Genomic DNA, 14,943 nt, shown 5'->3' on the forward strand with positions numbered 1-14,943 from the left:
ATGTCCAGTTAGTGACAGGAAGTCTCTATCTACCTTTAATGCACATGTTCTAATTCAAATTTGCTTCTCCTTTCCTTCTTTTCTAGATCCTCCTATGTACACCTCCAATTGAGTCAGATGATGGAAATGTTCTGTATCTTCACTGCCCAATACTGTAGCGGCCACCCACATGCTGCTACTGAGCACCCAGAATGTGGCTAGTGCAACTCACAAACTAAATTTTAAATTTGGTTAATTTTAATTAAAATAGCTACATGTGGATAATAGCTTTATAATAGAAAGACACAGTTTAAGTCTGGTTTGTTTTTTTATTAATTTTTTTTTCTTTTTTGATTTTAGAGAGAGAAGAAGGGAGAAGGAGAGAGAGACAGAGAGAGAACATCAATTGGCTGCCTTCTGCCTGCCTCCCAGTGGGGATCGGGCCTACAACTTGGCCACACGCCGTGACCAGGACTCAAACTAGCGACCTCTTGGTGCATGGGTTGATGCTCAACCACTGAGCCACACCGGTTGGGCTAAGTCTGGTTTTCAATTTTTGTTGTTGTTGTTGTTCAGATAGAGTGGGAGGGAGAGAGAGGAAGAGAGAGAGAGAGACAGAAACATCGACGTGAAAGGGACACATCGAGTGGTTGCCACCCGCACGACCAACCAGGGCCGGGTATAAACTGCAACCGAGGTACGTGCCCTTAGTGGGAACTGAACCCGGGTCTCTCTGTACCGCAGGCCAACACTCCAACCGCTGAGCCAAACCGGCCAGGGCTGGTTTTCAATTTTAATGTGCAGACATCACCTGGGATCTTGTTAAAATAAGGATTCTGATCCAGCAGGTCTGGTGGGCCTGGGAATCTTCATTTCTATGGAGCTCCCAGGTGATGCCTGCTGGTACATGAACCGCACTTTAAGTAGCAAGACTCTGCCTGCTTCAGGAACCATCAGTGTGACCCAGAAGCTTCATGGATCAGCGATCTCCAAATTTTCCAATCACATACTCCATCTGTAAAAACTCCCGAGTACTACCGTACCAGCATTTTACATATGTTATAAAACAATACAGATAAAACAGAAGTTTTAAAAGATCAGAAACAGATGAAATAAGCAACATTTAAAATTATAATCATAGTAAATTCATATTATTAATAACTTGTATCTCAAGGCATAATATACACTTAAAATGAGATCCACTATTAACAGTAGTGGAAGTAAATACACATTTCAAAATGTCTTCTTGATGAGGCCAAATTTATTTGGCCCTCTTCTGTCTGGTCTGAATAGGCAGGCATTGATTTTTTTTTTTTACATCTCACTAACAAAGCTCTTATGAACATCTACAGATGGGTTGTTGTGTGTGTGTATGGGGGGGAGAATTTTACATATATATTTTTATATTACTGGTATTCTCAGCAATTTGCAATCACTTTACAAAAAAAATTTAAGCCATTTGTATATTTCATGAGGGTTAATTTAGCTAAAACTAAAAAAAAAAAAAAAATGACCCATAAATCTACTTCAATGAGTTCTTGATTGAAAGTGCTCCTCTGAACCAAGCACCCCCAGGACCCTCCTCCTGCTCCATGTAGATGGGTGTGGCCTCTGACTGCAGCCAGCCAGGGCACCACCTCCAAACCGAATGGTAGATACTAGTTACGTATAATTTCTCTCCTAATTTTTCCACATACATAAAACACAGAAACCTCAGTTCTCCTTCAACAAGGGTATGCCTACCCCACTTTGGGAACAACTAGTGTAGATAGTACATAGAATTTTCAGAATGATCGCAAAACTCGAAAATAAGAATTTACTTCTGATAATAATATTGAATTTTACACTCTTGAAAACACATGGTAGAAATTCTTCTTAAATGAGCATGTAGATATAATTGCAATTGCAATAGGGTGTCCTGGGAACGGAAGAAAGTCACTTTAGACTTTACATGGAAAAATCAATGTGCAAAAGTAGCCAAAATCCTGAAAAAGAAAAACGGTGCCCTACCAGATAATATACACTGCAGATTCATTATAATCAAAATAGCAGGGTATTAGCACAAACATCAACACACAAATCAAGAAACAATAAAGAATCAGGAATAGATTAGGGTATATATAGAAGCCTAACCTAAAACAAAGGTGGCATTCCATCCAGTGGCAGTGAGGTTAGTGAAGTAAATGCTGTTGGCAACAGTAGTTATCTGGGAGAAAATAAAGTTAGACCCCCTACCTCACATCCAAACTCTAACCCAGTGGTTCTCAGGTGGGGGAATTTTTTTTGTTTTGTTTTGTTTTGTTTTTATCCTCACCCGAGGACATTTTTCCATATTTTGTTCAGATAGAGTGGGAGGGAGAGAGAGAGAGAGAGAAACATTGATGTGAAAGGGACACAGCGAGTGGCTGCCACCCGCACAACCCAACCAGGGCCAGGGACAAACTGCAACCAAGGTACATGCCCTTAGCCGGAACCGAACCTGGGTCTCTCTGGACCGCAGGCCGGCGCTCTAACTGCTGAGCCAAACCGGCCAGGGCCAGGTGGGGGCAGTTTTGCCTGTCAGGAGCCGTCTGGTAATGTCTGGAGACATTTCTGATGGTCACAAATGCAGAGGCGGGAATGCAGGCTGTTTGCTGGCTAAATGTCCTACAACGCACAGACAGTCCCCCACACAAAGACGTACCCAACCTAAAATGTCAGTGGTTGAAAAACTATGTAATTTGAGAAGTCCTGCCCTACCTCTCACCCTAACAGTTAAAAAATGAAAGGGGAACAGTTAGAAGTAGACAGATCCCGACGTGAACCTGGCTCCTCCATTCATCAGAAGTGTGACTCCGACCAGTCACCCCTGTGAGGCTCGTTTTCCTCTCCACGGCTTGAGAACACTGCACATCCTGAAGCAATGAGCAAGGACTCTCGCGAGCCACAGCAATAAATAAATGGTAGCTATTCTGACTATTACCATAAGTGATAAATCATGTTAGGAAGTATCTGCAAACATAAATGTTCTTCACAAGGAAAGCAGGCTTTTTGTTCCTAGTAAGATCCAGGTGGCTTCACAGAGTTGGGGGACTTAAACTACAGTTTGAGAATGAAAATTTCAGCAAGTCAAGTACATTAGAAATCCCCCTCGGGCAGGGATTGTGCTCATCTCATTATCGCTAACAAAGGCTACTATCTTAAAAGACACCTAATAAATACATTTTTATTTTGTCTTTAGGGAACAGAGGGAAAAGGATGCACCAATGGCCTTAGAACCATCATTTGCATAGAAACACTTTAGTGCAGAAACTGATCAGACCCAGTTAGCTGTTGAATGGACCATCAGGAGAAGCTCCAAATAGTTTGCAGTGGCAGCCCTGTGTCCTGAAACCAGCTTGGGAATAACCAGGCCTGTGGTCCACAGGCTACCACAGGGACTGGGGATGCTGCAAAGCCCAGAGGATTCTGGGAATTCTCTGAGGACCCTTTAGTAAGCTCCAGGGCCCCTGAGCCTCAGGATGGAATTTAAGCCCCATATCCACTCACCCATCTCATACTTCAGTACTGAGAAGTCATTAATAACTTCTTCAGCCTAATTTCCTAGGATATAAAATGGGATAAGGGAATAAGGGAAGATAATGTTACCTTTCAGGTAACATAAGGGAAACAGGTAAGTTTAAACCTCTGCTGAAAGCATAATAATGTTTTTAACAAATAACAACAAAAACAACCATCATGAGGACACAGTGAGAATAAATTGCAACACTGAACACATAAGGAATGAAGCAAAAGTGCTCTCAGACTCTCAGAAAACAGGTGTTGTATGAATACAAGTTACTATTTCAGTTTTTAAAGTCTTTGTAGCCATTTTAAGTTCCAACGTGTGATGGATAATAGGAAGCAAATGAAATGATGTACTCCCCTAAATCATATTTATAGCATTTACCTCTGGGTAACATGGTTCTCTCTTTCAACCATTTAAAAGTTATAGAAACAAGCTAGATAGATTCTAGAGATGATTGTTATATCAAAATCCCAAGACACTGAAATCACTAGTAATGCATGGAGATTTCTCACCTGCTGCTGCAGTCATAGCTGCAAATGTAAACTTCAATTAGTGCTAGCCTTTCTTAGGACCCGTCACGGGGTGATACCCCTTACATCTTTCTCAGCTTGAAAAACACACACAATCTAAACTGCCTCTGATTGAAGAAGAGAACAGACAAAAAAAAAAAAAAAAAAAAGACTGCCAGGAATAAGTAAGACCATCTAAGTTCCTAAATTGAATATGGGATAGCCACGCAAATACAAAAGTCGAACGCTTTAGTAAAATTATTTACAACTCAATGACCTCCAGTGCATGCATATGGCCCTCAATGGAGTAAGCGTCCCTATGGTCTGCCTGCAATGCCACAAATCCTCCTAGAGAGTCAATTTTTATTTAAAGATAGGGTGTATGTGTGGAAGCAGGGAGCTTTTGTTTATCTCACTTTAAAACAAATAAAGACATTTATGGCATTGTCATCGTTGCTAAGGTTTAAGATCAGTAAGAAATTTCAAAGAAACTCTGTGCTTGTGTTTCTGGTTTGGGCCCCTGCTCACTGTTCTCTACCATTCCAAACTACTTCTGGGGACAGATCGAAAACCACTAGTTTGCTAATTGGAAACAAAATAAGTAAATAAATAATCAAGCAAGGGGGGAGACACAGGCAATGAAGGACCGGTTGGGGTGGCGGTGGGGGGAATGAGCTTTCAGGCAAACAACACAGGCCTCTCTGTTCTGGCCACTGGGATAAAGGCAGCACCTTGGAGAGAGAGAATAAGAATAACTAGGCAAGCCGTTTAGGGGTGTGGATTGAAAAAGAAAACCTCTTTCCCCGAGAGAATGTGGCTTTGTGCTGGCATATTAGATTGGAAAGTGCAAACACAATAATTAACAGTGAATCCTGAAACTCCGACACACCAGAACAGGGTGTCACTCCACCTGAGATGGGAAAATGGGAGGCATCCATTAAGGTCTTCAGTGACTCTGGACAGCTCTGCGGGGGGCAGGATGGCAGCCCAGAGAGCGAATCGAGTTCTCCAAACACCTCGGGAAGCTTGAGGACACGGATGAAGGATGATACCGCGCCGGCAATGAGGGGCAGCTGCGAGCGGAGAGTCCTTCCTGTATCTGAACCCAAAATAATGACCTCCATACCAAACAACACTTTCCCATTCCCTGCTCTGATTTAAGAAAAGAGCTTTGAATCCACCTTCCTCGATTTCTACTCCCTGGGAATAAACCGGCTGCTGCGGTTTCTCCACCACAGTAACACATGTCAATCACTAAGCCCGGCGTTACTTTTCTTCCCCAGGTGTGATTCCAGCAATCAGCACGCTCCAAGGCTGAACCCCAGCCTCATGTATGAGCATTTTCTAGGGCACACCCCAGTAGGCACTGCCTACGTGTATTTTGTTTAATTATGAAACCACTTTCTAGAAGCCCTATAATTCTCCCAAGAGTGGAGGTAATTGGTAGAAATTAGACATTGAAAGACACAGGGCCACTTAAAAAGGACACTTTCAACTATAATTTTTAGAAGAATTTTCATTTTAGTTGCAATATGATTTTGTACTTTCCTGTTCTGCCCTTTTCAAATGCCAAAGAAAATGTTCGCGTTATCTTGTGATAACACATCAGCGATGGAATGTGTTTGTGCTCCACTTAAGGTCCAAAGGTGTGCTTCCCTTTGAAGGCCATCCTTTGGATTTTTTGTTGTTAATCCCCACCTGAGGATATTTTTCCCACTGATTTTTTTTTTTAGAGAGAGTGGAAGGGGAGGGAGGGAGGGAGAGGGAGACAGGGAGAGGAGAGGAGAGAGACATCAATGTGAGAGAGACACACTGATTGATTGATTGATTGATTGCCTCCCGAACACACCCTGACCGGGTCGGGGATCAAACCTGTAACCCAAGTAACATGCCCTTGACTGGCCATCAAACCCATGACCCTTTGATGCAGGGGCCGATGTTCTAACCACCAAGCCACACAGGCCAGGGCAGGATGATTTTTAAAAAGAAAAAGTGGGAAATAATATACGTTGCAACAAATCACTGTTATTAGGATAATGAAAGGATAGTGTGCATGCGTGTGCGTGTGCGTGTGTGTGCGTGTGTGTGTGTGTGTCCCACTACGTGGGTCAACGCTGTGTGGGTGCACTTTGGTTACTGGTAAGTGTGTGAACAAAAAACAGATCCATCTTGCCATAATGGATGGTCCTTTAATGAGTGATGGCAGCAAAACGCCAGGGCATGGTTTTATTCCACTCAATCAGGAAATTCTACGGGGCAGCACCTACTCAGCACCCGGCACTCTAAGTAAGCAATGGGAATCCAAAGATGAAAGAAGACTTAGCAAGGGGGAGGGAGGGGAGGCGGCGGACACATAAGTAAAACAGTACCAGGAGCACCTGAGAAGTCTTACGAGTGCTGTGTGTAAGAGGGAGAACGGGCACCCGATGAAGCGAGCCTCGGAAATCTTCAAGGCTGCAAGACAGCAGCCAGTGGGGTGGGTTTGGGATACACAATGTTATTTAGAAAAAGTGAGACAATGGTTTAAAAAGGCCAGTTTTCACATAAAAATCCAGATTTCTGGCTTTTCTTGAAAAAAGTATAAGATCCAACACTCAGCAACAATGGGGCACAGTTAGCATTGGCTCTCCAATACCCAAGAGTCCCCATTCAAGAAGCCTGGCCCTGCCCTGGCCAATTTGCTCAGTGGTTAGTGTCAGCCCAAGCACCAAAGGGTCATGGGTTCGAATCTTAGTCAAGGGCACATCCTGGGTTGCAGGTTCAAATCCCTGGCCCTGGTTGGGGTGCATTCAGGAGGCACCCAATCAATGTGTCTCTCTCACATGGATGTTTCTCTCTCTCTCTCTCTCTCTTTCTCTCTCTCTCTCCCTCTTCCTCTCCTCCCCCACACTCTATCTAAAAATCAGTGGAAAAATATCCTCTGGTGAGGATTAACAACAACAAGAAAAAAGAAACCTGGCCCTCCAGGGACCTGAGTTTTGCAAGCCCTTGGAGTCTTCAGGATTTCAGATTCTTGGCCCCAAGAGGGAAAACCACCGGTAAAGCTGAGCACTCTCTGAGATTTGCTTTCCTGGAAATAAAACAGCAGAAAGCTAAAAGAATTATCTCTCTCTGTATCACTGGGTGGCCAGAGCTGACTCATTCAGCTTGCCGATATGGTCCGAGAGGAAAAACTCAGACTCCAAGCCCATGGTCAATTTGGAACAGAGCAGCTCACTTAGCACAGCTCTCAGCAAACCACTGCATCTCTGCAAATCACTGGAGGGAGGCATCTGGGATAGAACAGAAGGACCACAGTGCCTGGGCTCAGTCAGCAACACCGAAGTGGGCCTCATGGGCTCACACCATGGCCTCCCAGCGGACATCCTGCCACCAGCAACTGCCACAGACATGGTGCAACCAAACTAATGCTGTTCACACTCCTGGGCAGATGCCGTCTGTGTTCCGCCCAGATCACCTGCGGGCCGCCCTCCCAGGTTCTGTGTGTCCCTTCTGCTTTTGCATGACTTGAAGTCTTCTTTGGCTATTGGAACTGCTTCACCTGGATGTGCCCTAGACCTTGACGTGTCTGGAGCAGCTCATGGCAAACGGCTCCAAGGTGCTGGAGCATGGAAGCCAGTCGCCAGCCTCAAGGTGGACTCACCACTTCCTTAAGGAGGCTATCAGGGTTGGCTTCCGTGAAAACCCACCAAACACAAACCCTTCCCCACCCTCCTACCTTCCAGTTAATCCTCTCAGATATCTGGAGTCAAAAGCTCACTCATATTCTGATTTGTCCTCTTCCTCCATGCTGACCCTTTCCAGCTAAACATTAAAACCAATTATTTCCTCCTATGGGATATACCTCACATCTGTCTTCCTTCGCTTCTTACCACAATCCACTTACTGATCATAACTATTACCATGTCTTCCCAACTTCCATTTTCTTCTCTTTTTATTTTATTTTTTCATTTATTGATTTTAGAGAGAAAGGGAATGAGAACTAGAGAGAGAGAGAGACATCAGTTTGCTGTTCCACTTATAGATGCATTCACTGGTTGATTCTTGTACGTGCCCTGACTGGGGGTCGAACCTGCAACCCCGGCATATCGAGATGGCGCTCCAACCAACTGAGCTACCTGGCCAGGGCTTCTTCTTATGACTCCCCTCTTAAGCTTTTGAAAACTCAGCACCTCTAATCACTGTTCCTCTAAAACAAAACACAAACATACTGAATCTGTTCCCAGCTGCTTTCAGGGTAAAGTTCAAACTCCTCACCGGGCTGTCCGAGGCCCCTGATCCAGGCCCCATGCTTCCCGCCCATTTCCCTCTGGACCTAGTGCTCCAGTCACCCCACATCATCTGTGGTCTGCTTTTCCAGGCTCCCAGCTCCGCTAGGCCAGTGTCCCTGCCGGGGAGACCCTTCTCACCACTTGTGCCCCTGTTCAAGTCTACCCATCATTCCAGACCCAAAGCCAATGGGACCATGGAGCCCCCTCTTCCAGAGGACCCCCGTGAACACATTCCAGGTGAGAAGTGGAAACCAAGACCCACACATCTGGTTGGGCATTCGCGTAATTTGCTTATATACTTGACATCCCCCTAGCAGATACGTTTCTTGAGAGCTGGGAGCTCCTTAGAATCATCTTTGCATAGTGAAGCTACATCACACATATTTATCGTAGAAAAATCTAACTGAAAGAGAGGAACATTTACCACTTAAAACGGTGCCAGTTACTCTACTCGGAAGGCAGATGTGCCCAGAATGGATGTGCGATAGGAGGTGTGGAGATCCTGTTTCCTCGGTCTCAGCTCCCACACACACCTCTCTAGGTGCAAGCATCTCAGCGCCCTAGGTGTGATTTTAATGAACACTCTCTGTAAACCCGAACCAACTTACTTCCCCATGGGGCTCATTGTTGGAAACACCAATCTGATCTAGCGGTAAAGGAACACATGCATGGGTCACGTAGAGAGATGCTACAGTATTGCATTTCATGGGCAATTAAAGAGATTTTCAAGGGCAGTTTTGATTATATGCATTTTTCCACCTCCCAACAGGGCTTCAGAACCCCACCCCCTCCATTAGCTGCAGTTCTGTTGTGTGTCCCACCCCCTGACCCTAGGCCAAAATGTCAACAGAGTTGACAAGTGTCCTGGTCCCGTGTACCATAGAAGGCATTGTTCCAGGGGACCTGGACTCAAATGACTTCAACCCATTAGTGATGAAAAACACATCACTGACACCTTGAACTAGCTCTCTGTGTGAACAATGACAATTCAACAGCTGAAAAATTAATTGGCAGAAAGCATTTTTGTACTTACGTCTACAGCCACAGACGACCTAGAATTAAACCCACACTCATGAAATATCGGAAGTGACATTTTAATAACTGACTTCTCTTAGCCATCATGTTTTGAGATCGTTGGCAACTTATTCTAAGGAACTCTGCCCGAAAAAAATGAAGGACAACTTAACTGTATTTAGAATTCAGAGTGAATGCAATAATATTGTCTGTTTAAAAAATCACTCAGTATTCCAAAGAAAGAGAAAAGAGAAGGAATATAGGCTCTCTACTTATTCTAAGTGTCTCACTTGGCTATTCATTCTCGAGTCTGTTTTCAAAGTAACTGACTTTAAATTCAACACACTTAGGACTAAAAACAATTTATAGCTAGATGTGTGATTTGGCCTGCCACCCTAAATTGAAATGGCAGTTATACGAATTTTTAAAAGAAAAAGATTAGGCAATTTTTCATGGTTTTAAGTGAAATTTGTCAAAATGATAGAGGACTCGGAGTAATGTTACTGCACCGAGCTTTGGGAATGACTCATTAATAATCCAGTTAGACTGTCAATGATGCTCTCAAATTACCCAAACTCCACTAGAAAACATTTCATTATAAGACAAATAAAATCCTCCCACTTCATGTGCATTATTCCTATGTTTGCCTAAAAGAAACCAGGTCAAAATTGAAAACTACTTCTTCCAGAAACATTCCCTTAGTTTCCTTTCCAGCAGGAGGTGATTTCTCCTTTCCCCAGACTTCCATAGCATGACAAGTCTTATTTTCTCAGTTAAACTGTAGATAACCTGGCTCCAGACCTTTCTCCTGCACCTTCTAGCTTCCCATGAAGTGGAGCTCCTAGCATGTCCCTTACAAAGACTACAAGCTCAGTAAGTGCTTGTGAATGAATGAATGAATGAATGAGTGAATAAATGAAAGCTTCTTTTCTTATTCCTGGTCTTGCTATAGACCCTAAATCCTAGTTATTTGCTAAAAACTTCACATTCACCTTTCAAACACATTAAAGTTGATAACCAAGTTTCAAGAAGTCATCCCATGGTGATTCTCACTAATGAACTTGATCTAGGCTGACAGTAATCTAGAAAGCTTATCTGCACCTCTTTCAACGTGGTCTACTTACAAAATATTAACCAGGCATTTACTTCCTCTTGGGGAGTGAAATCATTTCATTTAACAGCATCTACGGCTGTCAGAACTTTGGCAGACTTTGTGAAAAATACCGTCGTAACGGTCTGTATTAAAAATTAATCACATAAGAATTATTTTGTTTTGTTTTTACGACTTAAACTCCCTACTGAAAAGGTTCTATTGTGGGATTTTTGATTGTTTAATTTTAATAGTGTGGAGTATTTTTCTCATGATACAAAAGCATGGTTATTGCATTTGCTGGAGAGAAAATGCCTGTACTTTAAAACCAAGTTATACTGTACGAGAAACGCTTGCTTTCCCGCTCCCACACGTACTAACGGAGAATGCAAGTGGGCAAATTGTCTTGGTCACTTTTGCCATAAGAATGGTGAATTGCCATTCTCATCATACTTGATAAATTATCAAGCTTTTGCAACCTAAAAAAAAAAAGACAAGGTTGGGGGCAGTTTCCAAGACCCAGCACAAAGTTATCCAAGGAATTGCTTTCTCGTATCTGCTTCTCAGGAGCAAGAATATTCGTTAACATCATCCAGGCAGGTAGTCTAGGCACCCTGGACTAGCGTGAACTCACACCCAAGGAGAACGCCACCTCTCTTGCTTGAAAATCCTCCTGCACACCAGTGTTTCTTCTTAACAGCTTGACCCATTTTTCTCTTCTAGAAAGTAAGCTCATTCGTGACCTTGACAAACACCTCAATGTCTGAGTTTTTGCTTCCTCACCTTCACAATGGAAATTAAAACAGTATCTATCTCATAGGCTGACGATGAGGGTGAAATGGTGCGCACAAGCCTGGCACACGGTGAATGTTCAACAAGTGTGACCTACAGTCATCATGCATGTCTTATCTGTCAGTGGAGCCTGACACCACTATGGCTCCCAGAACAATTTCCTCTTGTCACTGACCCAGATATTGATCCACAGCCAATCAACATAAAGAAACGAATATGCCCAAAAGACAGATATTTTTTTAAAGTTTCACTGCACAAGTAGCACGGTAATTCTGGACCTTAGCAAAGGCGCGGGCCATCTTTCACTTTAAATTCTAATGCTTGTTGGCTCGGGCTAAGGGCCCCAGCGCTTGATCAGCCAGGAGGAGTGAAGAACCCTGCTTGCCAGCAGAGCAGCCCATCGGAGTCTCGCTGCCTCCCGCTCCCGCTGCCCCTCCTGAGCTCACCTGCCCTGCACCGGTCCACCCAGCAAACATCTTGTAAGAGAGAAAAAGAAGTAGTTGTTCTGCACTCTCCCTCTTCTTAAAATATGGCCCATGTTGTCATTCCTCCCATGATAGATGGTCAAAGGACAGATCTGTTTTCCTCTGCCAGACTTTATTTCAACTTTTTTTTTTTTTTTTTTTTTAAAGCAGCAAAGCCCTGGCCGGGCTCAGTGGTTGGAGCGTCGGCCCTCAGTCCAGAGAGGCCTGGGTTCGGTTCCCGCTAAGGGCATGTATCTCGGTTGTGGTTTGTCCCCGGCCTGATTGGATCCTGAGGGAGGCAGCCACTTGATGTGTCCCTTTCACGTTGATGTTTCTCTCTCTCTCTCTACCTCTCTCTCCGTCCTAGTCTGTCTGAACAAAACATGGAAAAATGTCCTCGAGTGAGGACAAAAAAAGAAAAAAGAAAGCAGCAAAAAACATACTGTTTTCTATCCCACCTTCATTGTTTAAAAAAATATTTAAAATGAATATTGATTGCTCCTTTTGAGAAACTAATCTCCATCTCTCTTTTCCTAATTAGACCCAATAAAAATATACATTCAATTGGGCAAGCCAGCCTGAAAATCATCCTCAAAGGCTTGAAAGTCAAAATCCAGACCAAGTCAGCACTAGATTCAGGGGGTTTTGTTTTTCTGCCTGAGTGATTGACAGAACTTATGGTGGGCTCCACATGGTCAAGGATTGCTAGAGTTTGGGGAAAGACATTAAGTTTGTATATAGCCTTAAAAAAAAAAAATTGGTGTGTTTTCTAGCCACGTGCTTCAGATTATAGCATTATACTTTGACCTGCTGCACCATTCTGGAAGTGCACCTCTTCAGAGGAGACATTTTCCCAGCTGAGTAGAATCCAATTAATTAAAGGAGGGAAAGGGTGTAAAATGGAAGTCTCTACCTTTGCAGTCGGGCATGGACAGTCAGAGGACACGAGGAACCTTTTCTCTGGTTGCCCAGTGTTGGGCCTTACCTGTCAGAGGGCAGAGGCCCTGTCAACACACATTAGCCATCTCATGATGCTACCCACGCGACCTCAGACGCCTTACCTGTCGCTCTTCTTGATCAGGATGGCCCTGAAGATGCGCTCAAGGGGAGTCTTCTCCTGCTTGTGGGCTGGTTGCACGAAGGGGTGCAGGGCCACCAGCAAGAAGCCCTGCTGGTACAGCTCCAGGAGCTGGGCAGGCAGGTCCCGCAGGGAGGCCAGCCGCACCGCTGAGGACCGCGGGAGCTCGGCTGGGAGTGGAGAGAGGAGAGGCTCATCAGACACCCAGACAACCGCAGCCTGCCCCTCCACGTCCCTCTCCCCTGGCCCTTTCCTGGGACCCCCAGGTCACCTCCTGCTAAAAACACGTGTGTTCCCGTCTCAACTACTGTCTTCAAGGATGACTACAAGCAGCCGGCTATTTTCCAAGTCATCCAGAGACACTGATAACTGGATATTTCTGCCTCTAGAGTCAATTTTCTCAGAGATTACATTGAAAACGTCATTTTCATCCACCCCACACCCCAAATAAAAAGAAAGAAAAGAAGGAGGAGAGGGGGGAAATACAACTTCATGCAAATATAAACTCGCCAGGTGGCGAAAAGCAGCATAAACAAACTCAAAAGATAAACTGAAGATAAGAAAAGAGGTGATAGTCTGGATTTGCAAAGAATTCCCCCCCCCCCAAAAAAAGAAGAAAAATGGGCAAAGTATATGAGTAGGCAATTGCCTAAACAACATAAAAAGTCAATCACTATTTGAAAAGACACCCAAATTAACTCAACATTAGAATTATGCATGTCAAAACAAATACATAGTGCCCCGGCAGGTTTGGCTCAGCATTTTAAGCATCGGCCCTCGGACCAGAGAATCCTGGGTTCGGTGCCCACGAAGGGCACATACCTCGGTTGCAGTTTGTCCCTGCCCCGGTTGGTGTCATGTGGGTGGCAACCAGTCAATGTGTCTCTCTCACATCAATGTTTCTCTCTCTCTCTCTTCCTCCCTCTCTCCTTCCAGCTCTATCTGAAGATAAATGCAAAAATGTCCTCAGGTGAGGATGAAAAATAAAAATAAAAAAACAAATACATATTTTTCACTTACTGAATTATTTTTAAATTTGGATTAAAAATTTTTGAGAAAGACAGACAAGATTGCAAATTCAAAAGGTACAAGCATATATACAATGAAAACTACATCCCAGCCCTATTCCCTACCTCTCAGGCTTTTTCCCTACAAGCAATCGATATTAGCCACTTTATAGATACACCTTAACAATCACCGAATTCATGCGAGTAAGTAAGTCTAGACATCTCCCTCCCTTTTATACAGATGGTAGTAAAACATTAATGCACCTGGCTTTTAATTATTTTTATCAATTATCAGTACATTTTTCTTAGTCTATTCAGCAGTAGTAGAGAGCTCATCTGCATTCTTCTTACAGATGTGCTGTGTACCACAGTGTGATGTACCAGAGATTATCCAAACTTTTGTTTTCATAAGTAATGCTGCAATGGAAAATACACTCATATAGTATATCTGACAAAATAAACTCCGAGCTGTGGATCTGCTGGGCTAAAGATAAATGCATTGTAATATTTTCAAATATTGCCTGATTTCCTCCATAGAGTACTACAGATTTACCTCCCATCAGTGATATACAATCACTAGCTAATCTCATAGTGAGGTGTTAATTTATATTTCTCTTACTATGTCATTTGCATTTTTTAATTAAGCATTTCACGTTTAAATGCTATCTGTGTTGCCTTTCTTGTTAACTGTTCATGATCTTTGCCTAGTTTTTACTGGGTCATAGGTTTGTAGAAACTCTGTATATATTAGGACATAATAGTCCTTAGCTATGATACCAGCTGCAAATATCTCTTCCCAATTTGTTGTCTTTTAACTTTGCCATGAAGAACTTTTTTTTTATGAAGTGGAATTTATCAATCTTGTCTTCAATTGCTTATGAGTTTTATGTCATAGCAGAGCTGGAATTATAAAATAATTCTCCTGTGATACCTTGTAGTACATATTTCATTTTTTTACATGTAAATTTTTGATCCATTTGGAATGTATGCAAAATGAATTCAACACTTCCCCCTCAAGGTTTATACATTTTTCCTCTTTGACTTGAGATGCCACCTTTGTCATATATTCCTGAATATATTTAAGATTATGACTGTGATCCATGAATCCATTTTAAGAATTTTAGTTTCATATTAGTTTTATCTGCTCAGGCTATTTCCTGAATCTTCCTATTTTCCTGTTAATTTTCTGAGT

At 43.2% G+C, this 14,943-nt stretch overlaps 1 protein-coding gene across 2 annotated transcripts in view; it reads right to left on the reverse strand.

Annotated features, from left to right (window-relative positions):
- Positions 1-14,943, reverse strand: part of RFTN1 (raftlin, lipid raft linker 1) — a 194,995-nt gene that overhangs the window by 108,102 nt on the left and 71,950 nt on the right. For both annotated transcript variants that reach the window (XM_036267063.1, XM_036267062.1), the window contains one exon: positions 12,728-12,914. In XM_036267063.1, the coding sequence (XP_036122956.1) occupies positions 12,728-12,914 (187 nt within the window). The remainder of the gene's footprint in view (positions 1-12,727; positions 12,915-14,943) is intronic.

The sequence above is a fragment of the Molossus molossus genome, unplaced genomic scaffold, assembly GCF_014108415.1.
Source record: "Molossus molossus isolate mMolMol1 unplaced genomic scaffold, mMolMol1.p scaffold_m16_p_18, whole genome shotgun sequence".
Classification (NCBI taxonomy): domain Eukaryota; kingdom Metazoa; phylum Chordata; class Mammalia; order Chiroptera; family Molossidae; genus Molossus; species Molossus molossus.